Source organism: Gasterosteus aculeatus, chromosome 9, assembly GCF_964276395.1.
Source record: "Gasterosteus aculeatus chromosome 9, fGasAcu3.hap1.1, whole genome shotgun sequence".
Classification (NCBI taxonomy): Eukaryota; Metazoa; Chordata; class Actinopteri; order Perciformes; family Gasterosteidae; genus Gasterosteus; species Gasterosteus aculeatus.
This window is the reverse complement of record NC_135696.1, coordinates 15,742,536-15,769,303: the sequence shown is the minus strand read 5'-3', so window position 1 is coordinate 15,769,303 and position 26,768 is coordinate 15,742,536. Positions and strand designations below refer to the sequence as shown.

Here is a 26,768-nt window from a genome sequence, read left to right as displayed (position 1 = left end):
ACCAGCGGGTGGCCGCCGTGAGAGCCGGTCCAGAGGTCGGCCGGTCACTGTCCCTACGAGGCAGCCCTGCAGCGGGTCACCTGCTGCCCGCTACCCCCTCGTTATTTTCCCCCTCCCTGACAGCTCATTCCTCTTCCTGTCAAAGCCCCTCCTCTCCCACCTCCCAGTTTTCCCCTCACCTCTGCTGAGTTTGGCACCGGTTCCCGTGTCCTTTCGCCAATACCGGTTACCCGGGCCAAGGCATGCTGAGACGACCCCTTCGCACATCGCCCCCTTTTTGGGGTCGTATGACATCCAGCTTCAGGGGCCTCCCTAACGATGGGGGCCGGGGGGGCCACAGGCCCTATACGTGAAAGTCCACATAGTGTGTGAGGTGCTGCGGCCAGATGTAGGGGCTCCTCTCAGTGGTCCACCGGAGGGGTAATTATTTCCCCAAGTTGGACTTGGAACTGGACTTCTTGCCCCCTAATGTCTCAGTGGACTGAGCAAAGACGCCGCACCCTCTTTCATTAGCAGAGTAGCTTATGGTGGGAGCGCCTGGAAAACAGACAGAGTGAAGGCCCTCCTTTGGCCAGTGATGAATTGGTTCGCCTCGCAGAAAAAAAAAGGGAGCGGGGGGGAATGACACTCAGAGGACGTGAAGGGGATGAAGAAGTCACAAATACTGTGCAGGAGAAGAGGGATTTTACAGATAAAAATATCATGAACTGAAGGTGCGGCGGGGATGAGACGCACAAGCTGTGCGGTTTGGCCTCTATTCTGGGTGCATCGTCTAGGGAGAGCACATCAAGGACGGAGCCCAAAGTGTGAGCAAGTGGTGGGCATTAACATCAACGTAGCATATGGTAATCAGAGGGAAAATAATTGCTATCATCTTTGCTCAGTCACTTAGCCGTGATTACACCAAAGCCAGTTTTCAGGTCTCTGTACCTTTCGCCGCCTCCCAGTGATCATAGTGCAAAGTGACGCGATACGCAGAAAACGGAGCGCAGTGAACGCGTAATTAGCAAGTGGTTTCATGTAAGTGCGCTTTGATTTATAATTCAGCATAGCGAGAAGCCCTGCTACCCAGGGCTAGTGCTCCTCTGAATTAGCCCCGCGACTGGGAGAGGCTGCAGCGAGGGGGGGGCGACCTGACTAATTTGTGCCGTGTTTGAGGTGGGTTTGAAAAGAGAAGGAGACGTGAGGTCCATACCTGGACCTGCTGCGCGTCAGATCATAGAGTATAGCAGAGGGAGGTTTGAGGATGAACTGTTTTGCAGGCATCTCTCTCTCTCTCTCTCTCTCTCTCTCTCTCTCTCTCTCTGATCAGATGAAATGGCCGTCAGAATTGTAAATGACTTTGCAGCTGAACTTTGGAGGGAAAAGTTTGATCAGACGAAAGCCGCTCGTCTGTAATGTGACTCGGCTGTAAAGCGGGCCGCGTCCTTTCATTTATCCGCAAATGGCAACGTGTCCTTTTTGAGTCGTCAAGCCAAACCCTTTGTGTGAAGTCATTTTCTCCGGGAATCGAGCAACATTATTCCCACTCTAACTGCAGCTTTGATAAGGGAGGCTTTCCTCTGAGCAGTGGCCTCATTTTTCTTCCGCTCAGCTTGGTACATACTGGATTCCCTTTGGTGCCCCATGGGTCCAATGATCCCCTGATCATCCTATATTCTGACGCTCTTATAAAGCTAATGTGCTGATTTTACGTTTTCAACCTGCCGTGATCCCCCCACAATCCCCTCTGTTCCCCCGCCGTTCCGCTTTCACACTCAAGTGAGGATCCGCGGCCGCTTTGATCACAGTCCCCGGTTAAAGGTTTAAAACGTCTCAATTCCTGACGAATTGTTGGGGCCTCTGTGGTTTACGTTAAAGCATTTCCCCATGCCCCCTGTCCAAATTCACCGCTCCTAAATGAGGTACCCACTCTCCCAGCTTCCCATCCCTGCGCTGCTTTCAAGTTCCCCCGATTGGGTGCCGCAGCTGTAAGCCCTAGATTTTGTCTCCTCCATCTTTGTCAAGCCCATTTGCCAAATACAAAAAAGACCCAATAAGCTCGGTCTTCATTGCTGCTCTCCAAAGTAATCCCTGGATCTCCCACTCTCTCGAAAATCAATGCAAAGGTTGAGATGAGGTGAAACTCCCTTCTTAAGTCATCGGGCTGGGAAGTGATAAAGTCTTAGGATCACTTTTTTTTTGTAATCACTGTGGCTCCATGATGAAACTAATTGTCCTATTTCGTACAGCCGCGCAGCTTTATTTTTTTTAATTGTCCTTTATCAATATACTTGGAAAACAGTAGAAGGTGTTGATGAAAACATTTGAGTGTTTCCAAAGCTTAGTTGAGGCTGGAAAACACTGTAAAATGCTGTTAATTGAAGTGACAGCGAACTGGTACTCAACACATGACTGAACCAGCAGAGCGACACCCCGTCTACCGCTTCGCCCCAACTTCACAATAACAGCCCAATATTCACTCACTATTTACCTCCTGAGAAAAGTATCTGGGTCACACTGTACGTTTGACTTTCTCCGCACTCATTTATTTTGTCTCTCTGTTATTCAATGCAGGGCAGGTATCACACAGTTGGCCTGTGAGCTTGTTTGCTGAAACAGGTTCCCACAGTTCATTTGGACGGTTTGGCGAAAGCCGCTGGAATTGGTTTTCGCAGCGAAACAAAAACGAGCCTCTAAAGTGAGTAAGACGTTAATTATCTGAATCGCTTGGGTAACTAACATTACAAATATTGTGCAAACCTACTTTTTTTTTTTATCCTGAGTGCAACGTATGAAGCTGTAAACGCCATATCGACGGATTATGACCTTTAAAAGTTGCTCTGGGGATCATTTTGAATTTGGAGTCATGGGTCCAGCAACCAGGTGACTGTTAGAATGTTAGAATGTTAGTCTTTAGCTCTGTTTAAATGCTCCGCTATGTTCACCAGCTTTAGTCCTTACAATTGTCTGGTCGCATTTGGTTGTTTGTTAACATCGACCACATGAGTTTATGGTCTCAATCACTAGTTTCAAATCTTCTTCAATACCGCATAGTGTTAATTTAGTTAATGATGGTCTTATTTAGAGCAGGTTATACCATTGAGCAGGGATGCTTTAGGACATGGCTACCTTCTGATTGACAAGGTTGTCCGTGTCTTAAAACTCTTACACAGTGTGTCTTTACTAAGTTACCTAAGTCTACCTTACAATGCCTCTTTGTTCTTTTGTACTCAGACATGCTGTCACTTCGGGTTGCCAAAGGGCACCGGTCAGAGTGCCAAACTCAAGTCTTCTAAGCATAATGCGATAACAACAGCAGTGATGGAGTTACTTTAAACACCAACATCTGATTTTCAATGCAAACAAACTGTTGCTTTTGAAAAACAACAGTCGTTGGGTTGCGATCGAAGCGATCCGAACCGCTGCCTCTGCATCGGGGATGTCTGGTTGGAGGAGAGGGGCGGCTGCTGGTACGGCGGTAAATCTGCCACACAGCTTTGGCTGATGTCGGCCTGACGGAGGCTCCAGACCAGTGGGGTGGGATGTTCCGCTACAACCCTCTGCCCTATGGTCTACCTTCGTAATTAATATGTAGTTGTATCAAAGTTGAAGCATTTGCCTCGGAAATGTCCCGCGCCCAGCCCCCTTATTAAAGACCTGACCTCCAAGCAGCTGAAGGTTGCTCTGCAAACTTGGCACACCCCCGAGTGGAAAACATCTGCTTTCCTCACAGGTAGGACCGCCACGGACCCCGGCGTCTCAGCTGGTTCCCACCGCTCCGAGAGAGAGCCCCGTTCCCCTGTCCTCTTGCACTGACCCCCACATTTATAACCCCCCCTCCCCACCGCCGTGGAGACCTCCTCAAGGCTTTGGGCCCAGGCCTGGTCCTCTCCATCACCTCGCCCCTCTCCCCCCCGTCCACATGTAGCACCGTGCCAGTGTGGTCACTTTACTGCTGAGAGGACTGCTCCTGTCTTGTTATCCCCACATCACAGCCTGTCGAGAGGAAAAGAGGGAGGGATGAGAAGGAGGGGTGGGGGCAGTGGGGAGGGGAAGGGGGGTGGCATCTGCGCTGCTCCCACAAAGCGGCGACTGTTGGAACGCTGACAGAAGCATCTGTCATCCCCTGCATTCACACACTCACCTGCTGTCCAAGGGCCCGACTCTTACTGTCTTCCTCCCACCTTACCTCTCCCTCCTTTCCTCCCTCCCTCTCCCTTTCTCCCTTCCCCTCCTGCCTATTTGAGCTTTCCCAGTGAATGTGTGAAGCTCTTGGACGCCTCCCACAGAAACAAGCGGCAGCCTCGCTCCCATCCTGACTCCGCGTTGAACCAGAGCCTTCAGAGAAAGTCTACACGAACAAACTTGCAGATTTGTGTTGAATAAGCGTTGTCTGAATAATCATTTATTTATTTTTGAACCATTATAATAATGCAAAAGGAGAAGCCTTCAACCTGTGCCGTGGGGGGGAAGGCCTTTGTAACCCAACTATGCCGACGCGTCCTTGCCAAATGAAGCAGTATTTATCAACAAACATCGGTGTGGTGTTAATGAATGGTCTGACCCGTCTAGCGACTACTTCATCATCCTGCGGTGGCGGCCCCGTCCATTCCACTAACATGCTGAAGGGTTGCCAACAGTAAGGGGAAAGATGCCAATCCATGTGGATGACACGCACAAAAACACACACACACACATGCTCAAGGACACCATCGCTCATTCAAGTCCAGGGTAGGTGCCCTTCAGATGATCCCACATGGGAAAACGTAAAAAGAACTAAAAAAAACAAATCAATGGTTTAAAGCAGGGATACCTTTTAAAATTTACACCAGTATTGATAAGACTGAGTAATGGCGGATGAGGTTATTTAAGGTTGGGTCTCTTTTTTCCCTGTTTAAAAGTTTGGGAGAGTTTGTTCTCGTTCAAAAAGAGGGTTTAAAGATAGATTATGTTGATAGATAATATTGTGCCGATTGTGAAGCCCTTCGGGATGAATGTTCTCATTTCGGGCAACATAATTGAAATGTTAATTGCCTTATTTGTTCCCCAATCGGAATACTGTGATTTCAATCATTATTTAAAATAACAGGTGTTACTGCCTTGGTTTACTTTTAACATTGCAAGGGACATTTTCAGCCAGACAACCATTGCACAGATTTGCAAGTGTGTGAGCGAGTAAAAGGTACTCCGGTTATTTGACAAATGAGCCTGCCGCTCACCTACCTGTGTGTCTCTGTGCTGCTGAAGCAGCTTCTATAAAGCATCCATCTGTGCAGCAATTCTTTGTAGACGCTGCGTGATGTAGAATATGCTGCCTTTCCTGAACCCTCAACCCATTTCTGGGCCACAATGTGCCAGAGGGCAGCGATAAAGTACCGGCGAGGTGATTTTGAATGGCACTAGTCGTACATAAAGTAGCCTCGCTCAGCATGTGAGCGAGGGCGCCGCAAAGTAAGAGAGGCAGTTTTAACAAATGAGTGAGGAAGGATTGTAGGACTTTGTGGCCCTCTGAGACGGAGTGGGTTGGGATGTTATGCCAACACCTCGTCTGCCAGGGTGAAGGATACACACTCTCATTCATAGTAACACACACACACACATGTCATATCGGTGCAGCTCCATCCATGGCCCGTGTTACAGCAGTGTGTCTGTGCAGGAACCCCACTAAGCTGGCTGGGGTCCAACACAGAGGTCTCTCACCTCGCAGGCTGGGCAGGGGGGCCTGGTAGCTCATGTGAGTTATTCCTGGGCAAGGACCTGGGTTCCACCTCTCTCTTCTCCTTTTGTCTCACCCCCTCGCCTCTGGCCCATCCTGGCCTCCTCTTCTCCCTTATCCCCCTCTCTGGGTCCCTGTGGCTGATGAGCCTGTCCTTCAACTATCAGCATTGCATATTGTCTTTAGCACACACACATACACACAAGCGCACACAAGCACAAAAACATGTACACCCAGTATACTTGGCTTTATGTAAGATTGCATGTGCTCTGTGTCAGGCCACAAACGTTGAGGTCACTTTCATAGATTTCACCATCTGCAGCGTTTTGTTAATATAAAGCTCTATTAAACCCTTGGGTAAAAACTTTTTTTGGAATGATAAAAAAAAACAAAGGACATTATATTATAATCAGAATTCAAGCATTTTTTTAAATAACCCAAGTTTAACTTTTGTTTTTATTTTTTTTAGCAAAACCTCGAATTAGAGCTCCTCATATATGTGAGAATTTATCTCATCTGTGCAATTCAGTTTTTTGACTTGATCAGCAGAAAAACATATTTTAGAATCCAGAAAATTGTGACGACCATTTTCCAGGACGGTCTGACGTTTAATAGACTTAACGATGAATCATGGAAACAATTATCACAATTAAGAAATGTGGTGGTTTGTGAGATATACTTTAGTAAATCCCCTAACTACATCAAAAATAGCTTTTAATGAGCATTAACAAAAATATGATAAAATAATAAAAACAAATAAAAAACAGCAAAAGCAGACGTGAATTTGCTGTTTCTAATCCTTATGCACTTGTCTTTATGGATCAAATAATATGACAAGGATCTTTTGCTTTGCTCGGTTATTCCTTTATCTTTCCGCTAGAGGGCGCTAAATACCATACAAATTAATTACAAAGATGTTCCATATTTTGTCCCTAATTTTGCACGTAAATAATATTAAATGTATATCAAAATCTAGGTCATACATATATAACATGTATTACAAGTTTTTAAACAATCATTTTAATGGAAGTTTTAAAAAAGTGAACAAAGAAAACACACTTTATTAAGAGGGATATGAGTCATGTTCTACATGTTGTTCTCACTGTACGGTTATCAATGCCACGCTGTAAAGAGGGGCAGCTGCAGCTATCCCACTCTGATCATTTTCACAAGTACAAAGAAAATCCAAAATTTAAATCCAACCGCTTATACACATACGACAATACTTTTGGCAGGGATTTCACTGCAGTTGTGCCTGAAATAGTTTCAATGGCAACGACCTTTAGCTTGGCTGTATCGTATTTATAAAGAATGTTTTGACAGCGCACGCACGGAAGTTGACGCCCACTTTTCTCAAAGTCGTACGTCAACCAAAACGTCCGAGTGGACGAGCCACGGTTATTTTTTTACAATTACTCACACACATTAAATTGCCCTTGGCTTAATAACGTCCCGCTATAGCTTCAAGGGTTTAATTTTTCCCCCACATTGCCTCAGATAGTTGGGTTCTAGTCCGTAACAAATAAGCAGCCCAAATAACGAAGCGTAAATAAAATGGACTCCCCCCCCGTCCTGGCATATAATGGTACAGTCTGTTGACGTCCTGCGCGGGAGCGGAAAAACGTGCATCCGACTCAAGGGGAAAAGGAGCGTTGTGCTTTCCTGGTAAGAATTCGTCCCGCAATAACAATTAACTGAAACATTATTACATAATATGCAGCCTCAAAGACGCCTTCACAAACTAGAGGTCGCTGATGAAGATGCTTGCACTGAATGGGTGTGTACACGTTTTACATGCTCGAGTAGATGCACCCCAGTAGTGATTCAATGGATCGCATGGCAAACATGTTGAGGTGCGTATTCAACTTCACTGCATCTTCGTCTTCATCTCTTTCCAGCTCGGCAATACGTTCAGCATGGATCAAGATTGGAAACCTGGCGATCTGATCTTCGCCAAGATGAAGGGTTATCCACACTGGCCTGCCAGAGTAAGTCTGTGTCAACGTATACACCATTGTGTTACAACTAAACCTGCCTCACAAGACAAGTGCATGTGCAGACATCCACCCAATAACTCCATAGACGGTGACGAAGCACACACCTGAGGAACTGTAAACGTTTTCACTGGATTTTTGTCATTTGTAGCTATAAATATAACTTGTAACTGTTTAACTCGTCCCTCTGGCAGATTGATGAAGTCCCAGACGGTGCTGTGAAGCCATCCAACATCAAGTTCCCCATCTTCTTCTTTGGCACCCATGAAACGTTCGTAACCAACAGCTATCTTTGTAACATCCTGTTTTGGGTTTAAATGATGTCATCAAATGGAGATCAACCAATGAAGCGATTAGTTTCAAATCTGTGGTTTTGTTTTTAGAGCTTTCTGTTTAGTCTGTGTGCTGTCGCTCCACCTCGCAGTAAACAAACATTCTAGATCATCTTCTTCCAAACAGAGCGTTTCTTGGCCCGAAAGACATCTTTCCGTACCAGCTGAATAAAGAGAAGTACGCCAAGCCCAACAAGAGGAAAGGCTTCAATGAAGGATTGTGGGAGATTGAGAACAACCCAAAAGTTGAGCTCACTGCACCAAAGGTACGTCTCCTCCGAGGACATTTTTCCCTTTTGTGGGCCACCAAAATGTTTTTGTGTTAGCTTTAGCTACCTGGTGGTTTGGCACTTCTATTTACTTTATATTTTTTAATTTATTTCCTTAAATCGAACGTTTTTTGTTTCGAAGCCGGTCGCCCCGGATTCTTTCAACGACAAGGACTCGGACAGCAGCCCAGAGGGAGAAGAAGAAGAAGCAGCAGATGAGAAGGAAATCAAACCCAAAGTAAATTTTCCCTTTTCGACTCATGCAAATATAAACGCTTCACTGCGTCGATGTGCTACTGGTTTGTTGCCGTGCTGTCAGCTTTGTTCTTCTTTTGCTGTTTTACCTCTGCTCTTCCTCCAATGTGTACGTGCATCATACTGAATGTCACATCAGCCACCAGATGACTCATGTCCATTTTTGTGCCGCTGCGTTTAGAAGGATTTGTGTGTGCGTGGACGAGAAGGACGCGCGGTAACTTTTCTTTTCTCTTCCAACACTCGTTCACACCACCACACTACGTCCTATGCTGTGTCTTGGGTGCATTCAGGTTCCAGGAAGTGAGGCTGAGCAGGATGATGAGAATGAGGAGGAGGTGGAGGAGGAGGAGGAAGGGTCTCTGATCTCTGAGCAGGGTCTTCAGAACCAGGATGTACGTACTATGCATGCTGGGGTCCCGTAAAGCGGCGCAGGTCGCCCTCACCCTCTCCCTGTGGGAAAGCATGCAACACTTGGTGGTTTGTTCAACTGGTGGTTTGTTTCCGTTTGAGTCGTTGTCGGCGGCCACGAACTTGAATTGGTGCTTGGATGTTTCGATTCGAGTGAGCCGTCTGGGGTTTTCTGTGTTGACGTCACTCAGGTCGATTTATTTCTGTCAGTTATAGCTCATGTCCGGTAAGCACAGATTTCTCTTGATCCCATTGATTCAGGCCTGGGACACGAACTCTTTGTGTGACGATGACTAAAATGATTTTGGACGTGTGCTTTCTTCTTTCTTTTTTTCTCTCTCCCTGAGACCACCCTGTCAACTTCAGTTATTGCTTTCTATTTCCATCCTGTGCCTGTCCACACATCCACTAAGCTACCGATTGCATCCGGTTGATGTTGTTTTGTTTTTGCATGGCTTTCTGTGTGCTTTGGAGAAAGGTAAGTGGTGACCGTATGCGTTTTGTTTAGGATGGGACGGACATTATTTTTATTCAATTTGTACCTTCCCCCTTTGGTCGCTGCAATATTCTAAGTGACATGCAGAATCCTAATCCCTAACGATATACCCCAAACTTAATTCTAAAAGTATGCTTGGAACTTCTCACAACTGCATAAATAAATAAAATCCTTGAGATGAAACCGCCCGACAAAGACCGAGGAAACAAACGAGTATATTCAGTTTGTTAACTGAAGTTAAGTTTAGCGATTTTGTACACACGCTGTCTGCTATAAGTGTGTGTGTGTAGAAGACTATTGTCAACTAAACCCTGGCACATTTAATACTTAATCTAGTGTAATACCACAGTTGTACACTAGATGGTGCTATCCCGTATTTTAAATTGAGCTCGTTGCACCGATCCAATTGTCCGAGGACAGACGGACTGACTGAATACCGAGTCAAACCTGACCCTTTGACACGTGACGCTGGCTTTTATTTTAGCCCACGTCGTACCAAAGAGCAACACGATGGAGTGTGGAAACGTTAACAAAAGGTGTCTCATTTTAGGACTCTGCACAGAAAGAAGCTACAGATGTTCCTAAACCCAAGAGAGGGAGAAAGAAAAAGGTTGGTAACATATGTATACAATGGTTTGTAGGAAGCATCTTCCCATGTGGTGTTTTTAATTCTTATTTGTTTCTTTCAGAATGATACTGGGCAGGAGGCTGAAAAGCACGATGCTCCTGTCAGTCCCGTCAGTCCTTCAGGTGAGATGTATTTGCTGTGATGTTGGCTGTGAGTTTCTGCTGTTGCACCGTGGAATCTGATTTGTTTTCTATCTGGATTTTGTTTAATTTGTATATCGTGAAGTATTTTTTTAATCATGCAGCTCTTCTTTTGCACAAACTGGATTTGGGATTGTGTGTTTGTGTGACCAGGTGCAGAAGGTCCCAAACGAAGAGGCAGGAAACCAAAGAGTGAGAAGTTAATGTTGCTTCAGCAGCAGCAGGACCAGCAAGGCTCAGGAAGTGAAATGTAACTACATGGAAATGATCACAGAAATGTCCACACTTTAACACATCTTGTGCGTGTGTGTTTCTCTCACAGCCCCTCGGCCTGTGCGACGGTCCTTAAATTACCTGAAGGAGGAAGAATAATCGCATGGTCGTCAAATCGGCATTAACCCGCAGCCCGTTGTCCCTCACATCTAGGGACACCGCTGAGTCTGAAAGGAAAAGAAAGAGGGCGGCAGAGGACAAGTCCAAGAGCGGCGACGAGGAGAAGAGAAAGAAGGAGGACGGCAAAGGAAAGGAAGCGGAGGGGAAAGAGCCTGAAGCCAAGAAGAAGAAGAAGGACGACAGCTCCTCGGGCTCTGACGATGAAGAGGTTGGCGCCGAGTCGGCACGATTCCTCCTTTTCAGTCAACCGTGTCAACGGTCGGCGTCATTTTGATTTCTTCCATTGTCAGAAAAACAAAGGCCGAAAGAAACCCCAAAACTCCGAAACGGACAAAGACGGGCGGCGGCGGAAAGCCGAGGACTTGAGGGAGTACGTATTCACGCCACGTACAGAACCAACGTGAAATATTCATCAGCTCGTCGCGGGGGAATCTATTTAGGGACTAGATGTATTTCTGACACGGTTTGTTTGTTGTGTCTTACAGGCCAAACAAAGATGACGGGAAGAAAAATGACGAGAGGACAGGAGGCAAAAAAAAGGGTCCGTGCTGTAGTTCAAATATCCAAACGCAATGATGAAATCTCCCAATTTGGAATCAATAGAGTTAAAGATGCTGTTCATATTGGAGTCAACAGTTTAGCTGAGCTTTATTGCCATTACACAACTCAAGATTGTACAATTAGTTCGTAGCCACAAAATAAAAATTTTGTGTTAACAGCCGTTTCATAACCCAAAACCGGTCCTGGAAACGGAAGCCACTCTTGGTTTAAACGGCAAACCGTCTCAATCACAATGTTTTTTTTCTTTCTCCACAGAACTGTCCACTGACCTGAAGCTCCAGAGGCTGCACAGCGAGATCAAGATTTCCCTGAAAATAGACAACCCTGTAAGTTAAAAAGGGATCATAAACCTGTCACGCCCCCTTCAGGTGCCCAACAAACCAACCCATCTTTGCCATGAGGATTGTTTTATCTGTTGCCCTTTTCGTTAATCATCACAGAATCAACGTCGTGCATACTAGCGACGTTTTCCTCGTCTGTTTGTTTTTTACGAGGAAAAACCCAAATCCTCAATTCTCCCTTGTGATTTAAAGCATGTGATTTAGGATTTCCCTAAATGTAACATTCTTCAACATCCAGACACATCATGTTTACTTTGCTATATGTGGAAATGCATCTTTAAGCAGGAGTTCTTCCAGCAGGCCTAAATACAGACAAAGGTCAATCGTCTTCAATGAAGGACAGATATGTTTTAGAACTTTTTTCAATACACAATGGTTGGGTGAGATGAGGATGCGCCCACGCGTCCACTATTTGTTACTCTCTCTTCCCTGCGGCTCCACCAGGACATGAAAAAGTGCCTGGACGCGCTGGATGACATCGGCTCCCTTCAAGTAACCACGCAGCACCTGCAGAAACACAGCGAACTGATAGCGACCCTCAAGAAGGTACGCCGCCCAGGGCCCAGTTCGAGCGCCACCGCTGCAAGTCGAACAATCAAACCCATGCTCGTTTAAAAAAAAAAAAAAATTCTCGTCTTCCATCTCCCAGATCCGCAGATTCAAGGCCAGCCAGGACATCATGGACAAGGCCACTATGTTGTACAACAAGTTCAAGAGCATGTTCCTGGTCGGAGAGGGCGACTGTGCGCTCAGCCAGGTGCTCAACAAGTCTCTCGCCGAGCAACGGCAGCACGAGGACGCCAAGAAAGGAGCGCTGAAGAGAGGGGAGCAAGCCAAGGAAAACAACTCTGGTACTTTTTTTACAGTCGAGTCCTTTCGGGGTGCAGATTTATGGCGGGCGACGCGTGCCCGTCGTACACATGATAGTTTTCTTCGCTAAATAAACCTCATCACCAAAAATAATGACACTGTCGTGGACAACAGAACACACATAAGTGATGTACATATAAACCTTTTTTTAACAGAATATGCCAAATTTATTTTATTTTATTTACGAGAAAACAAACAAACCCTCTTCGTATTAAAGGAATAAACGTAATCCACAAAATGGCCATTTGTAACTCAACCTGTGTGACCTTGAATTCCTAAATAGAGGTCTCTCAAGCACCCGTGAAGGAACCGTCTTCATGAGCAAAACCGTATCACAGCCCTCAAATCGAGTAATCTAATCTACTAATATACCGAACACGTGCCTCTTGGCTAAAACTGTACTAAGTGAAGCACTCGTGCACAGACGGTGTTCCACGTGCATCTGTGCTGGTTATCTTTTTTTTTTTTTTTTAAATGTCCTTATTTAAGTACTTCAGCACATGGCCGTCTGAATAACGAGAAATGGCAATGTATAAAAGTTATGTCATAACGCCAACTTGTATATGGAAGTAAGAAAAGAAAAAAAAGCAAGCAGACAGCAGAGACATTGACGCTGTTCATGTATCCCCGTATCCCAGGCGGGGGGCACATCATAGGATCTCTGTGGTTAACATTCTCAGTAGAAGCGCGTCGATGCTCTATTGACGCACTTAATCTGCGTGCGTCCTCCACTTCCACTTAAAAGTGCCTCGCTGAAAGGTCCCTTTCTACAGTAAAGCGTCCCGAATGGACGGAAAATCCGCTTTATCGCACTAAGGTCCGGAGCTTAGCGTGTGGCATCACATGCTCCTGTGAGTTCTCCTTGTGGTGCTGTAGGTCTGGGCTGATGTTCTGTCTGTGTGTGTGTGTGTGCACCGCCTGAAGACAAGATGACAAATGGTGATATCAGCCCTGAAGATAAGAGGCAGGAGCCAGAGAGAGAGAGACTTCTGGAGGAGCCCTCGGTGGGAGAGAGTCACAGGTAGCTCACCCAACACCAACTCACTGCGGCGTCGGTGCAAATCCGCTTTGTTCCGGTCACAGTCGGGGCATAATGTTTTATAGCGGGGGGGGGGGTTCTTGGTAAATGCGATATCTCTGGAAAGCCTGCAGAAAGATTCCACTGTATCCGGCACAAACTTGCTGATTAACTAATTTGCAAGTTGGAGGTTTTATCCTTATACAACTGGCATATTAAAATGATGACAGATTTGGTATAAAAGGAAAAGTGGAGTTTTCCAGGACATATCTTTAATTATAATGTAGTTTTTCAACAAGTGTTAGCAAACCGGGTTTTTGGTTGGGGACTATTTTAAGGTGTTTCTAATACAACAACTATAGCTACAAATAAGTTACAGTGGACATCTGATACCGTCTTAACCTATTTTCTTTTTCTAACTTTAGTGCCACAAAAGCTCAGGAGGAATCCACTTGAATGTCCTACCTGCCTGTAGAGAAGACGTCTGCTGCTTTGTCCGGACTGAGCGGACCAACCTTCGACGACTGGGAGAGATCACTGGTTTCCTGTTTTAGCGGCGTGTGTCCGTCAGTGTTGCTGCTTAATGGTTTCAGTCCATCGAACCCTTCCACTCCAGAGATGGACTGACTGCATATTTTAGGTTTTTTACTTTGTGTAACCTTTGAACCTTTTTAAAAGGAACCTGTCTCGCCTGTTGAGTTTGAGTAATGACTGTTTGAGGAGGGAGAACGTGTAGATCTGCAGCACCTTGACCTTTTAGATTCTAATGAGCACCCTCAGAGACGGGATTCGTACCGTCTGGTTGTATTTTTCAGTAACTGCTTCTCATGTACTCAATCGTTGCATTTAAATAGTCTGACGTTGACTTAATCAAGTTTGTTCTCAACTTCACTTACCATGTTTTGAAGTAAACCTTGTTAGAGTTTCAGTGTCGTGTTTAACATTTGAAAAGATTCACAACAAAATGCCAGTTTGCCAAAGTTTATTTCACCACGTTGGCTCAAATATGTTCACGTGTCCTGTTTTAAAAGTTTAATTTTTAATCTAGATGTAAATAAGATTATTTTTGTTCCTGTCTTTCGGCATCCAATAAAAAAGTAGTACATATTTTTTTTGGTCTTTTGGATCATTCTCAATGATTGCATAGAGAATATTTGGTGTTCTTGAGCATTGCTGTTGTGTGGAGAAACTCAAATGTCTGAATCGGGTCTTCATCCGGATTGATTTTATTTCGTCGTGTTGTATTTGTTAGGCTAGTAGGAAACGATTCCTCAATACGCTTCTTGGAATGATCAGGTTTGGTTACTTCACAATACTCTGTCTGTCTGTCTGCGCCATTGACAGGTTTGAAGTGAGTGGTTATCGGAAAATGGTAATAAATGTAATGTGCATCAATCAGGGTCTATGTTCAAATTGAAAAAGAATTTAACAACAGTCTTGATGCACTCAAACTGAACATTTGAAAGTTAAATTTAAACTAATTAAATTCAAACAAACTAATGACTTCTCCTTTTATTTAACTAAGTAAACAAACTATAAAAGCACAAGCATTTTTGTACAAAAACATTTTCTCTTTAAACAAAATCTACATTTCCCCAAATGCCCAAACATTCCTCTTTAAGATATAAAACAGTGCAGTGCATTACGCAGCATAAATAAGTGATCCGATCCAAAGCAAACAATCAGTTGAATGCGCCACGATCCACGTAGGGAAAGGCCATGAAGTGTCCAATCTTGTTGCCTTTGGTGTCGTAGTGCAGCATCCGGAAGCACTTGTCACAGAAGAGACACGGGTTGCTCGGGGCAAACTGGTCGTTGGTCGTGAGCCATCTGCAAAGAGTCGGGCACGGTCAACCTTCACCCGCGGTTACAGAAACGCCAAAGCCGTCTCGCAGCCTTTTGACCCACCTTCCGATGTAGATGTGGCAGACGGCACACTTCTGGGTGGGGACCCTGTGCTTGTGTACGAGCATCGGGTACAGCTTCTTGTCCAGGCAGTCGTTGGCGTGGGTCAGTCTATAACAAGTACGGAGAGAGAGAGAGAGACCGTTTATTGAGCGCGTGAGATCCGAGAATACCGATCTCGTCCCATGATGTCGGGACGTGATATTAAGAGCGGCTTTCACGCTAAATTCTCTCGGATAATTAGGATCGAATCCTGTCTTGACAACGAGGTGCTTTATCTCCAAAAGGTTGCAGTAATAACAGAATCAGAGGAAAGATCTAAAGGATTTTGTACTGCATTCGGCTTTCCCTGAACAGCTTTGTGACGCTTTATGAACCAGACAACAGAACACTTGTACAACTGAGCGTTAAAGTGTGTCCCTTATAGTCAGTAGGGCAGCTAAAGACAATTCTCACGCGGTCTTGGTCAAACCGAGTGGTTCCGCCATCCCTATCTGTGTGACGTTACTACACGATGCCTTCCGTGAGTTATTTTGACAAATCGATGTTACAAATAATTTCCTGATTTTAAAATTGCAACGTCAGAGAAAAAAAGATCAGAGCAAAATCCTTTCTTCCACCTCTTAGCCTTTTTAAGACCTTTGAACGGTCAATTTAAGAACTTTTAGTACCGATTAAGGCCTTTTCTGTATGTGAATGTAATCAATGCCTTTAAAGGAAAACCACAGTACTGACCTGACGTCTGTGATGATGACGAGATGTTCGCAGTCTCCTTGATGGCAGTAGAGGTACGGGAAGCCCACTTTCACTTTCAGATCCACAAATCTCGTGTCCTCCATCTTGGCTTGGCTGTAGAGTGGGACGTTGTAGGCCTTTTGCCATTCGATGACAGTCCTGTGAAGTAAACATCAAAGACGTGTCCGCTTATTCGAAAGTTCCATGTTACGTGGAGCTTATCTTGTAGCTTAAGAGTTGATTTATTTGCACAATTGAATAATACTGACCAAACATAGCAAATATAAATGAGGTCACATTCCAGTGTCAGATGAGTCAGATGAGTTGAGTTGAGTTTTCTTTTTTATATTAGTTAGTTAGAAATCGTTTGTACAACAACGCTTTCCCTGGTGTGGATGGAAGTGCAATGTTCTTCCCCAACTATTTCTAAACGCATCCTGTAATCTCCTTATCATGATTGGTAATTATGTGTGGCTTTAACTCCGGTAGGCTGACCACGGACTAAAAACCCTCTAATCCAAGACAAGAGTGTTGACAACAACGGCGCCAGTGATGGATACAAAGAATATATTTTAGTTGAACTTTCGTTGACTTGGCTCATGGTCCGCCCTGCAGCGTGGGTAGTTATTTTGTTAGTCCACACAGGCCCTTAACAAACACACGGCAGGACGTTTTGATGAGAGTTTGTAGGTTTAACGCTCACGATCCGGAAAGGTTTTATACATATGAAAAATGGATTGGGGGGGGAATGGAGTGCAAAGAAAGACTAAAACTTGTTCGTCCCTGCAATGGGAAAGTTATTTCCAGAAAACTGTCACCGACTGTCAGCGATCGGTGGTGGTGCAGGTAAAACTTACCTGCTGATGTCCCGACACTCGGGGTATCGCATGTCATTATAAAAAACTCCTTCGAAGAAAAAATACGCTGACTTGAAATGATCCTGAAATACAAAAAACAGGAATATATCACCTTCAGGCGGTAAGAGTAGGTCATGTGTGTAAATATCAATGAGATCAATACCAAACAATAGACGGGTGTGAATGGAAAATTCTTGAAAGGAGATGTACGTATTGAGTAGCTTTAGATAATCCGCTACGGCCTGATACACCAACTGTGCACAGACTCACCTTGCTGATGAACTCCGGAGCCACGTCCGGCGTGCTGCTGAACTCTCCGCACACTTGCAAGTCGCTGACGCAGCAGATGCCGTCCCTGAGCTCCGCCAAGGTGTGGGAGCCCGTCATCAGCAGAGTTACGTGGGGTCTGACGCAGGTGAACTGACGGGGTTCGGGGGAGGAGGAAATATCAGTACCGTGGAGATTAGGATGACGTCATAATTGGAGGGTTCTGGGCACCGTGGGAGAGGGGAAGGCTTACTTTCTCAACATTAGCCGGGTAGTAGACGTTGATTGTTAAAATGACATCTCCTTCAGGCACCATGTCAATGGCAGCCTTGGGTTTAATCCCGCCAGTTAAACGCTCCTGGTAATCACATAGCACATATTATATTAAGATAGAATAAAGGTTACAAGTGAAGTAGAATATATTTTTCACTCGGGTGAACCCACCAGTTCATCAGCGTAGAGGTCGTGTCTGTTCTTGTTGACTTTCGAGGCTGCTCTGAAATCTTGCCTCTTCTTTCTTTGTCTGTCAAAAACAAATCAGACCGCATTCAGTTTTGTTTTTGTTGGATACGATATGAAGAGCGACGGGTGAGGGAGAATCGTACATTAGTGTCCTCAGCGTCGGGTCAGAGGGAACAACGTTGGTGTCAGGCTGCTGATCGTCTGGGTGGCAACGAAGAGATCCAACACTTGAAAAGGAAAACAGGAGACAAAGTAATGTAAGTTAATGAAATATGCCAAAGGATGACTTTATGGCATCGGCAATAATAACAATCATCATCATAACAATACATAACCACACAACAGGAAAGTGACACAGTCAACACATTGGAGTTAATGTGTTGACGAACACATTAACGAACGTTAGGAACATTAGGATTATCAGTCTTCTTTGTTGAAGGAGCAAAACTCAACTCAAGTTTTTTTAGGAGAGGTAATAAAGGGGGAAAACACCAATTGTCTCACACATGCTACCCCTGAAGACACATCTGTATTTTGTATGTTTGTGTTCGTATTTATATTTCACGCTTTTCTTCCGGCCTCCTTTGGGACAGTCGTCGCTAATTGGCGTTTCGCGACATGCCGTAAACACGGTGCAGCTGCTCCTTGTTACCAGGTTACCATTCAGATGCTCCTTGGTGCTCGCATTGTTACCTTGACTCAAGTTGTACTCCTTCCAACACCGATACTTGCCCAGCAAACAGAATTCTTTGACACAACACGTTCGCTCCTACAAGCGGTGTTTACGGTTGCTGAATGCTAGTTAGCCAACGGGGCTAATCGTAATTACGTTAAAGTAACGTTACCTGCAGATGGACTTGAGGTCAGCCAGGGTGTCCGCACTCATCCCCATCTCTTTAGCGAAGTTAGCGTCAAACGTGTCCTCGGATTTCTTCTCGTAGGCGTAGTTACTCCGATCCAGCCGTTTCAACCACTCGTTTCTGAAAGAACCTATATGAAATATGTTGGTATTGACATCAGGGTATTCATATTCAGGGATGTTTGTGCCTGAGTCCACAGAATTACTGTGCATCGCCATTTTCCCCCGCGTAGAACTACGTACGCGCGCGGAGGGTTGTGGGTAATGTAGTTTTTACGTACGATGCGCAGCATCAGGGCAATGTGGAGGCTTCCAAAATCAGGAATCAGGGACATTTATTGACAAAATATGTTATCCATACAAGGAATTTGACATGGCGGTTGGTGCATGACATTAGACAGTAAGACAGTGGGACAATGGACAACAGGACAAGTAACAAGAAAGAAAAAAAAAGCAATGTTCAATTTACAGATTTACAATTTAAATCTATAGTTTGAAATAGATTAAAGGATATAGAAAATTAAAATGTAAAGTTAAGTTAAAAATAAAGTGCACTGGCGAATACATAACCATACTCTACACAACTGTGTTGTGAGCGTGTGTTAAAGTGACAAGTGTGTGTGGAGTATAAAGGGACGTCAGAGTCAGTCAGTGGGACCCGGGCTCTGTTGATGAGCCCGACTTCCGAGAAGAAACTGTGTGTGTGACGTCAGGGTTTGGTCCTGATGGACCTCAGCCTCCTGTCAGATGCTTATTTTACACAATGCACTTCTGTGCAAAAAAAAACAGCAAGTAATTGCAATCAAGTATCTTATAATTTAACTTAAAAGTCAGAAAAATCATCACATTATTCAAGTCCTATACATTTTTAAGTGATACATATATCTTCCATTTGCTGGTGCTCGCTTTTCTTAGAACTAATCATTTTTATGACACAGCGTCACGAAGAAGCTCCACAGACTCGAGTACAGAAACAACCAAACCACCGTAAATAAATAGTTAGACAGGGACATCACATGAAGGCAGATACCATGAATGTTAACCAAATCTACGCAAAACAGCTAATGTGTTGTCAAAGGGACGTTATAGTTTTGATTGAAGTGGAGTGAAGGAATTTATCCCAGAAGACATCTGATCTTTTGGAACGTTAACGACTTTCTTCTGCTTCTCCTTCTTCCCCCAGTGGTGTATGTCACTACGTTTAGTACTGGACTTAAGGACATCTTAAGTACAGTTTTGACAGATTTACATGACTATTTTCATATTTTAGTTACTTTATTTGTTTACCTTTACTCCAGTACATTTCCCTGACAGCTGAAATCACTCATTCTCCTTCAGGTTAAAACACATAACGAATTTATGTCAATTACAAACCGTTTCAAAGTTCAAATCCGTTCATGGCTTTTCATTTCCCACACAAAAAGGCTGCCACTTGGGGCCCCTTATGAAATATGACTATGAATCGTTTTTTTAGGATAGGTAATAAAGAGGGGAAACACCATTTTTCTCACACATGCTACCCCTGAAGACGTGTTACGTATGTTTGTGTTCGTATTTATATTTCACGCTTTTCTTCCGGCTTCCTGTGGGACAGTCGTCGCTAATTGGCGTTTTGCGACACGCCGTAAACACGGTGCAACTGCTCCTTGTTACCGAAACGGATTTTGAAACAACATTGATTTTAGTCTGTCTAAGGCTGTGTTTTAACTTTTTTGTGTAACTCTTAATGACGATTTTAAATGTGTGTAAAGCGTCTGTACTCTGAAAAATGCTCTGTAAATCAAATTATTATTATTATTTTTCTCAAGACACTTAAAACGGCTTTATTTAAGAAATAAAGAGATATAATAATGAATCATGTCAAAATAAAAAGGAAAAAGTCTGTTACATGAGATTGGATTTGTGCAGCACAACATGCTGCAAATTTGCACCATCAGCTGTGTGAATATTGTAAGTTGATTGTGAATCGGTGAGTTAAACTATGTCATGATAAAACCAAATCTTGTGATGCATCAATTCTATTCTGCTAGTGTTGCATCGATTCTATTTAATAAAGTCGTTTTAGAACCGTAGATTATGCTGATGATACGTCGCTGATACTGACGTTACGTGCAGTATTTTCACATCGCTGTATGGCACTTTTATATTAATAAATGTTATAAGCACGTAATCCGCCTCCAGTTAAGACTTTCATAAACATTCAGCGAACTCATGTCGTTGTTGTTTTTGCAAATGTTTTCCATGTCAAATTATTTTAAAACTTTGTAAGAATATACAATTGTTGTTATGGAACAATTATAATTTCACACATCCACTTAATCCAATTATCATGCCCTCTTGGGCGCACAGCGGTTAGTTTCGTGAGCACCAGTTTGTTTGATCAATGCGTGATTGTATCCACGGATAAATATAGTTCTTGTAAAGGTTTTTCTGGGCGGGACTTGTAAATCTGGCCACCCCTGAATATATAAATGATCGCTTCGTCTGCAAGTGAGGAGCCTTTCATCGCTGAGGAAAATAAAGACTTTGCCTCTTATCTTACCTACTTTTCAGTGTTCAAATGGAGATGGATGAAGACAAGTCACTTCAACAGGTAGATGGTTTGATGAACTTTGATTTATTTCAACTTTTTTCTACAGATGCTTTTGTTTAGATTTGATTAGTTAAGATGAGTAGAGTCGTTAAAAGTAGTTTTTTCTTAATGCATCATGTTTTAAGGTCTGAAACGAACAAATCGAATGACAAACACATTTTATTACTTCACTCTCGTCTCATCACATTTTATTTTTCAGGTGGACTTAAACAAAATAAGTGAGGATTCAATGTAAGTGAAATATTGTATTTTAGAGGTTTAACAGGAATTTGTGCTTGTTTTTCAAAGTTGGCAAGTATGGAAAATAGTTACCCTTCACCCTCTCAAATGGGATGTCATTCAATGGAAGACGTTTGTTGTAAAGCAACACAAACAACCACCGGAGGTCACTAAATATCTTAGTGATACTTTAGCAATTAATTCTTCAAACTGCATATACTTACTTAAGTTCCGCCTGGCCTCTATGGTTATATATTCATGAGCTCCCATCAACTTGTGTGTGATTTGTTTTTAGATCATATTTCTGTTTTGATGTAGAAGCCTCATTTTATTTGTCATTCATTCCTTCAGGTCACCCGACATGAATTTAGAAGCCGCATTGAAGGAATGCTCCACTGCGCTCAACCTTTTTCTGAACAACCGCTTCTCTGATGCTTTGGGTCTCTTAAAACCCTGGTCAGTCACTGACACTGAAACAGCATATATGAATACAGCTCCTTCACACTGCCGGTTGTACAATAACATTTAGTTATAAGCGTTACTTTTCAAATGTGTCTACATCCCCCCCCCCCCCCCCCCCATCAGCAAGAGTCTGAGTACGTACCACGCAATGGGCTACAGCAGCATCTTGGTGATGCAGGCCGGCATGACCTTTGAACCAAAGGACATGGATGCTGCCATGGCATCACTGGGCGAATCCCTGCAGACCTGCCAAAGGTACGGCTGCTACAGTTTTAAGTTCCCACTACAACAATGTTTACAAAATGTGGTGCATTTCTGAGTAAGACAATTAGAGTCATGGGGAATATTTCATTGGACACCTTGTAATACAAACAAAATACCGTCATGGTTTAATCGTGCTCATTAATCTTTCACCATATGGTGGATTCAAACAACTTAGATTTCGGAAGAAAACTGGGATCCTGGAGACTTTAACCAACCTGTGGAGCAGGCAACCAGCTGACAACCTGACAGAAGGTGAGTGAAAAGCATGCAGACTAAAAAGAGGTCGAATGAGCCATAAAGTTAAGTACCTTGTTGTTTTATTAAAAATAAAGAAAATGTTATTGTACACAAAAGGTGAACATTGGGTGTGAGACAAATTGCATTAATTACCTTAAGACAGTGATTCAAGTTAAAATGCACAGTGACAACATGAGAGTTTAGTGCAGGGTGTATACAACGTGTCAATGTGTGTTGTATATGTAATATGTTGACTGTAACCCTCACCCCGTTGTTAACAGAGGAGATGCATGCAGAGCTGTGCTATGCTGAAATCCTGCTGCAGAAAGCCTTTCTCACATTCCTTGACGAGTCGATAATTGGTTTCATCAAAGGAGGCATGAGAATCCGAAACAGTTATCAGATTTTCAAGTAAGAAGCTTGAATGGGGGGTTTTGTTAAGGGGAATAATGTCATGACCCACCATTGAGAAAAGGAAAATAACATACATCATCGTATTTGACCATATTATCTTGTCTCCTAAACTAGGGATTGCCAGGCCCTGGCTAATGTCACAAAAGACATGGAGAAGCAGAAGAGCATGTACATACATTTTAAGGGCGGTGTCAACATGGGCATTGGATCATTTAATCTGGTGAGTCACGTGGTAGAACAAAAGGGTTTGGTCACATCCTATAGACATGGGTTTTTTCTTTAATCAAACAAAGTATTGCTGTTAAATTGGATCCTTTTTTTCTGTAGATGTTATCGCTGCTCCCATCCAAAGTCCTCAGGCTGATGGAGTTTTTGGGCTTCTCAGGAGACCGGGTAGGTTTCCCTCAGTATGCAGCTTGTGTATGTAGCGTTTTTTCTTATTTTTTCTAACATAAAACCCAAGGCCCATTTGCCAATTTTTTCTCTTTTTCTTTTGTAGGAAACAGGTTTGTCGGAGCTAAGGGAGGGAGCAGCCGGCAACAGCCTGCGCTCTATCCTCAGCACCCTGACGCTGCTGATGTTTCATCTCTACATCACTGTGATTCTGGGTAATTTTTTCATCCAGGGATAAGCTGAAATACCTCATTAAATTGTAGTTTGTGATGGTCAGGAAATACTTACTCTGCTCGTGTTCTTCTTCCCTCAGGTACTGGTGAAGGAAACCTGACTGAGTGTGAAGCCCTGCTGGAGCCCTACGTGGAAAAGTTCCCCAATGTGAGCAGCGATTAATGCTGATTCTTGCTCATGGTAAATGTAACTACTTTCACTCGGTGGAACGGCATCATTTTGATTTAACGTGTCTCTGTGTCGTCCAAAGGGAGCTCTTATTCTTTTCTACACCGCGAGAATTGCTTTGCTCAAAGGAAACTTCACTTTTGTGAGTACTGGTCTAACAAGTTCCTTTTTTTTCATTAAGTTCATGTTTTTGTTGAAGAAAAAAAATAAAAAACGCTTGTGTCTGTATTCTTTTTGCAGGCACAGGAAAAGTTCCTGGCATGCATTGCAGCACAGGAAGAGTGGCGGCAGATTCACCACCTGTGTTACTGGGAGCTGATGTGGGCCTACTCATTCGAACAGAACTGGAGGGAGGCGTATCGGTACGCTGACCTGCTCTGCAAAGAGAGCAAGTGGTCCCAGGTGACGAGTACCACCTCTTCTCCCTTTGACCTGCTGCAAAAGTGCAAAAGCATTCAAGTGCATTTTTATCTCCTGCTACAAGCTGACTGCTCTTCTCCTGCAGGCCACCTATACATTTCAGAAAGCCGCCATCCTCAGCATGCTGCCAGAGGAAGAAGTGATCGAACTTGGAGAAAATGTGGGAGAGATATTCAGGTGTGTGATGGAGGGAGCCATTTCTTTTTGAAGTTCTGCGGTCGTCGCACGGGGGTTATGAAACATTCTGGTTCTGGTGGTTCTGTTTGCAGGCAGGTGGAGGGCCTCAGGCTGAGGATTGCTGGGAAGTCGATCCCGACAGAGAAGTTTGCAGCGAGCAAGGCCCAGCGATACTCTTCTTCTGCCCCAGTGAAACTAGTTGTGCCTGCTCTGGTGAGGATGAGTGTCCACTCCGTCTCTAGATGACTCCACAACGAGAACATAGAACTGGATTGACAACACATGTAACTTTTGAACCACAGGAAATGATGTACGTGTGGAACGGTTTCTCAGTGGTTGGCAAAAGACCAGAGTTGACTAAAAGCATCTTGACCACTTTGGAGAAAGCAGAGGAGCAGCTCAAAGACGATCAAAGTGAGAGGAACCGCAGAACTTCCAACCATATGAACTGATGTCAATTTGACACTAACAGCGTTTTATCTGATGTCTAGATCCATCGGTGTATCACGTGGATGACCAGTGTGTTGTTCAGCTGCTGAAGGGACTTTGTCTGAGACAGATGGGGCATCTGGAGCAGGCTGAGCTCTGCTTCAATCACGTCATTTCCAGGTGAGGCCGTCTTAATGCCGGCGAGACACACTCTCTCTCAGGAAAATAAACCAGAACATAGTCACTAATCATTCGTAACAAACTCGTCAACTGGGTTTCTGTCTCTCAAAGACACTTGTTGATTCTCATTTGCATCACATTCGATACTGTGTTAATGTTAAAAACAACATGTTACATGTTTGATTTATGAGTTTTATTAATATTCTTTCACTTTTGCATCTGAACATAAAGATGTTTATCTAAATCCTACAATTGTAACGTCTTGTCAAATATATATTTTAGTGATTTAAATTGCATTACTTGTATTTTGTATTTATCCATACATTATTTACCTTGTCTTGAGGAACACGAGTCATAAAGGATTCAAACTTTCAGATGTTGAGACTTTACACCTGAAATTGGGCGCCTGTGACACTACTGAACGAACCAACTGAACTGACTTTGATTATTTGTTATTTTTGGGCAGTGAAAACGACATCAAGCACGACAACTATCTGGTGCCATTTTCCATGTATGAGCTCGGCCTGTTGCACAAGCAGAAGGGTGACTTCAACACAGCCATCACAACGATGGAGAGTATCAAGTAAGTGTTATAGAGTCAGTTCTGCATGTGCAGTTACATAAAGCATCTGGATGCTGTTTTCTCTTAAAGTCAGAAAGGTAATTCCCAAAATGCCCGGACAAAATAACAAAGTCAAATTCTGTACTGCCATGTTATTCTAAAAGCTGATAAAGGATCTTAATTGCAGGGCGAACCACAAAGACTACAGCATGGAGTCGAGGCTACACTTCCGCATCCACGCGGCGCTCAACACCATGGGCTCTTTTTCAGCCAAGTTTCCTCCTTCCCGCACGCCGGCTTAACAGACTTCACTGCAGGACGCTCAAGAGAACTAAGATCAAGTCTCAACCCTGATAGCTTGAAATCTCGTTGATGGCCATCTCACTGTCAATGGCTTGATATTTACAGAAAATACAGTTACAAACCTGTGCAGGTTTTGTATTTTTTAGTTAGTATTTGAATTGAATCGAGCGCTTGAAAGGGCAATCAGTAAACAAAAAAAACTATTGCCCTTCAAAGTCTCTAATAATGTAATTTATAATTAGAGAAAATGTCACTTGTCTTGTTTTATTTATGACATTAAGCGTGTTTTAAGGATTTTGATGTTTTTGTAAACCTTACGCTCTGGTACAATTCAGCCATTTTCTACTGCTAACAATCTCCTTGTAAATAACAGTTGAATCTTTTTTTCTGCGCAGTATGAATATACCTGCTGTTAAATTATCTAAATTAAGCTTATGAATTAATGAATGTACTATATTTAATGTTGGCAAAAAATGTAAGCAAATGTTGTGTATACCAAGTTTTGACAGATTGGATCAATGAACTCTGATCAAATGAATCACAAGATACAAAATAAATAGTGTGTACTTCTTTGTCCATATAAGGAGAATGAGTTGGTAACTATGCTTTCTTGTTTTTATGGAAACTCCATGTTTCCATTTCCAATTCTGTCCTCCCCAGTTTCTCCCAAAGTTTCCTGCACATTGTTCTTTTTGCAATTTGACGATGCACCATATAAAACCTTAATAATAAAAGCCAGGTGGAACAATGGGCATAGAGGATTTCAGCCTGTCCCCAGTGTCATATACAATGAAATATGATCATTTGAATCCTTCAGAAATGTTTGATCACAATTATAGTTTTACTTTATTTCCAATGCTACTACATTTCACCAGAAATTAAAATTGTTTGTAAAATTCCCAACGTCTTGTTGTATTTCCCTGATAACCACCTCCCGCGTCAGGGTATCTCTCTCCATTTCTTTATTTTTTATCACATTGGCAGAATAACTGAGAATGTGTTGCTAAACAACGACAGAAGATAATAACATGTCTTCTTTCAGACTAGTGGAAACCAAACATTTAATACATTTAGGTGCTTATTATATGTCTGGATTTCTTTAAAAATCACAGAGAATCTCTTGGCCAATGTCTGTATGTTCATACATAACATTTCAGTAAACTTGTTGTACAGAAGTACTGTAAGTCAATTTTTTTTTGCCTTTCTACTGCTGGATAAGATC

At 43.4% G+C, this 26,768-nt stretch overlaps 3 protein-coding genes across 3 annotated transcripts; 2 read left to right on the top strand and 1 right to left on the bottom strand.

Moving 5' to 3' along the window:
- Positions 1 to 7,268: 7,268 nt before the first annotated feature.
- Positions 7,269 to 14,513, top strand: psip1a (PC4 and SFRS1 interacting protein 1a). Its single transcript, XM_040187097.2, is given in 18 exon segments — positions 7,269 to 7,340; positions 7,343 to 7,363; positions 7,597 to 7,686; positions 7,887 to 7,963; positions 8,152 to 8,290; positions 8,436 to 8,531; positions 8,842 to 8,943; positions 10,006 to 10,065; positions 10,145 to 10,205; positions 10,377 to 10,473; positions 10,650 to 10,824; positions 10,907 to 10,986; positions 11,102 to 11,157; positions 11,433 to 11,503; positions 11,963 to 12,064; positions 12,168 to 12,369; positions 13,313 to 13,409; positions 13,832 to 14,513. Coding segments are annotated over 18 exon segments (1,617 nt in total). The 5' UTR covers positions 7,269 to 7,280; the 3' UTR covers positions 13,863 to 14,513.
- A 390-nt stretch (positions 14,514 to 14,903) lies between these two features.
- On the bottom strand, positions 14,904 to 18,791 carry snapc3 (small nuclear RNA activating complex, polypeptide 3). Its single transcript, XM_040187100.2, has 9 exons — positions 18,478 to 18,791; positions 17,776 to 17,859; positions 17,615 to 17,693; positions 17,424 to 17,528; positions 17,174 to 17,323; positions 16,904 to 16,986; positions 16,047 to 16,205; positions 15,315 to 15,422; positions 14,904 to 15,236 (listed from the first exon to the last, which is right to left on the bottom strand). Exons 1-9 carry the CDS (start codon positions 18,708 to 18,710, stop codon positions 15,089 to 15,091), a joined length of 1,149 nt encoding a protein of 382 aa, XP_040043034.2. The 5' UTR covers positions 18,711 to 18,791; the 3' UTR covers positions 14,904 to 15,088.
- A 2,153-nt stretch (positions 18,792 to 20,944) lies between these two features.
- Positions 20,945 to 26,127, top strand: LOC120825847 (tetratricopeptide repeat protein 39B). The gene is made up of 18 exons (XM_040187695.2): positions 20,945 to 21,084; positions 21,284 to 21,315; positions 21,655 to 21,759; positions 21,889 to 22,020; positions 22,205 to 22,281; positions 22,548 to 22,677; positions 22,795 to 22,900; positions 23,008 to 23,073; positions 23,180 to 23,288; positions 23,387 to 23,454; positions 23,558 to 23,617; positions 23,716 to 23,877; positions 23,981 to 24,072; positions 24,165 to 24,285; positions 24,375 to 24,486; positions 24,564 to 24,681; positions 25,148 to 25,264; positions 25,431 to 26,127. The coding sequence occupies exons 1-18, from the start codon at positions 21,052 to 21,054 to the stop codon at positions 25,543 to 25,545; spliced, it is 1,755 nt and encodes a 584-aa protein (XP_040043629.2). The 5' UTR covers positions 20,945 to 21,051; the 3' UTR covers positions 25,546 to 26,127.
- The last annotated feature ends 641 nt before the right edge of the window (positions 26,128 to 26,768 follow it).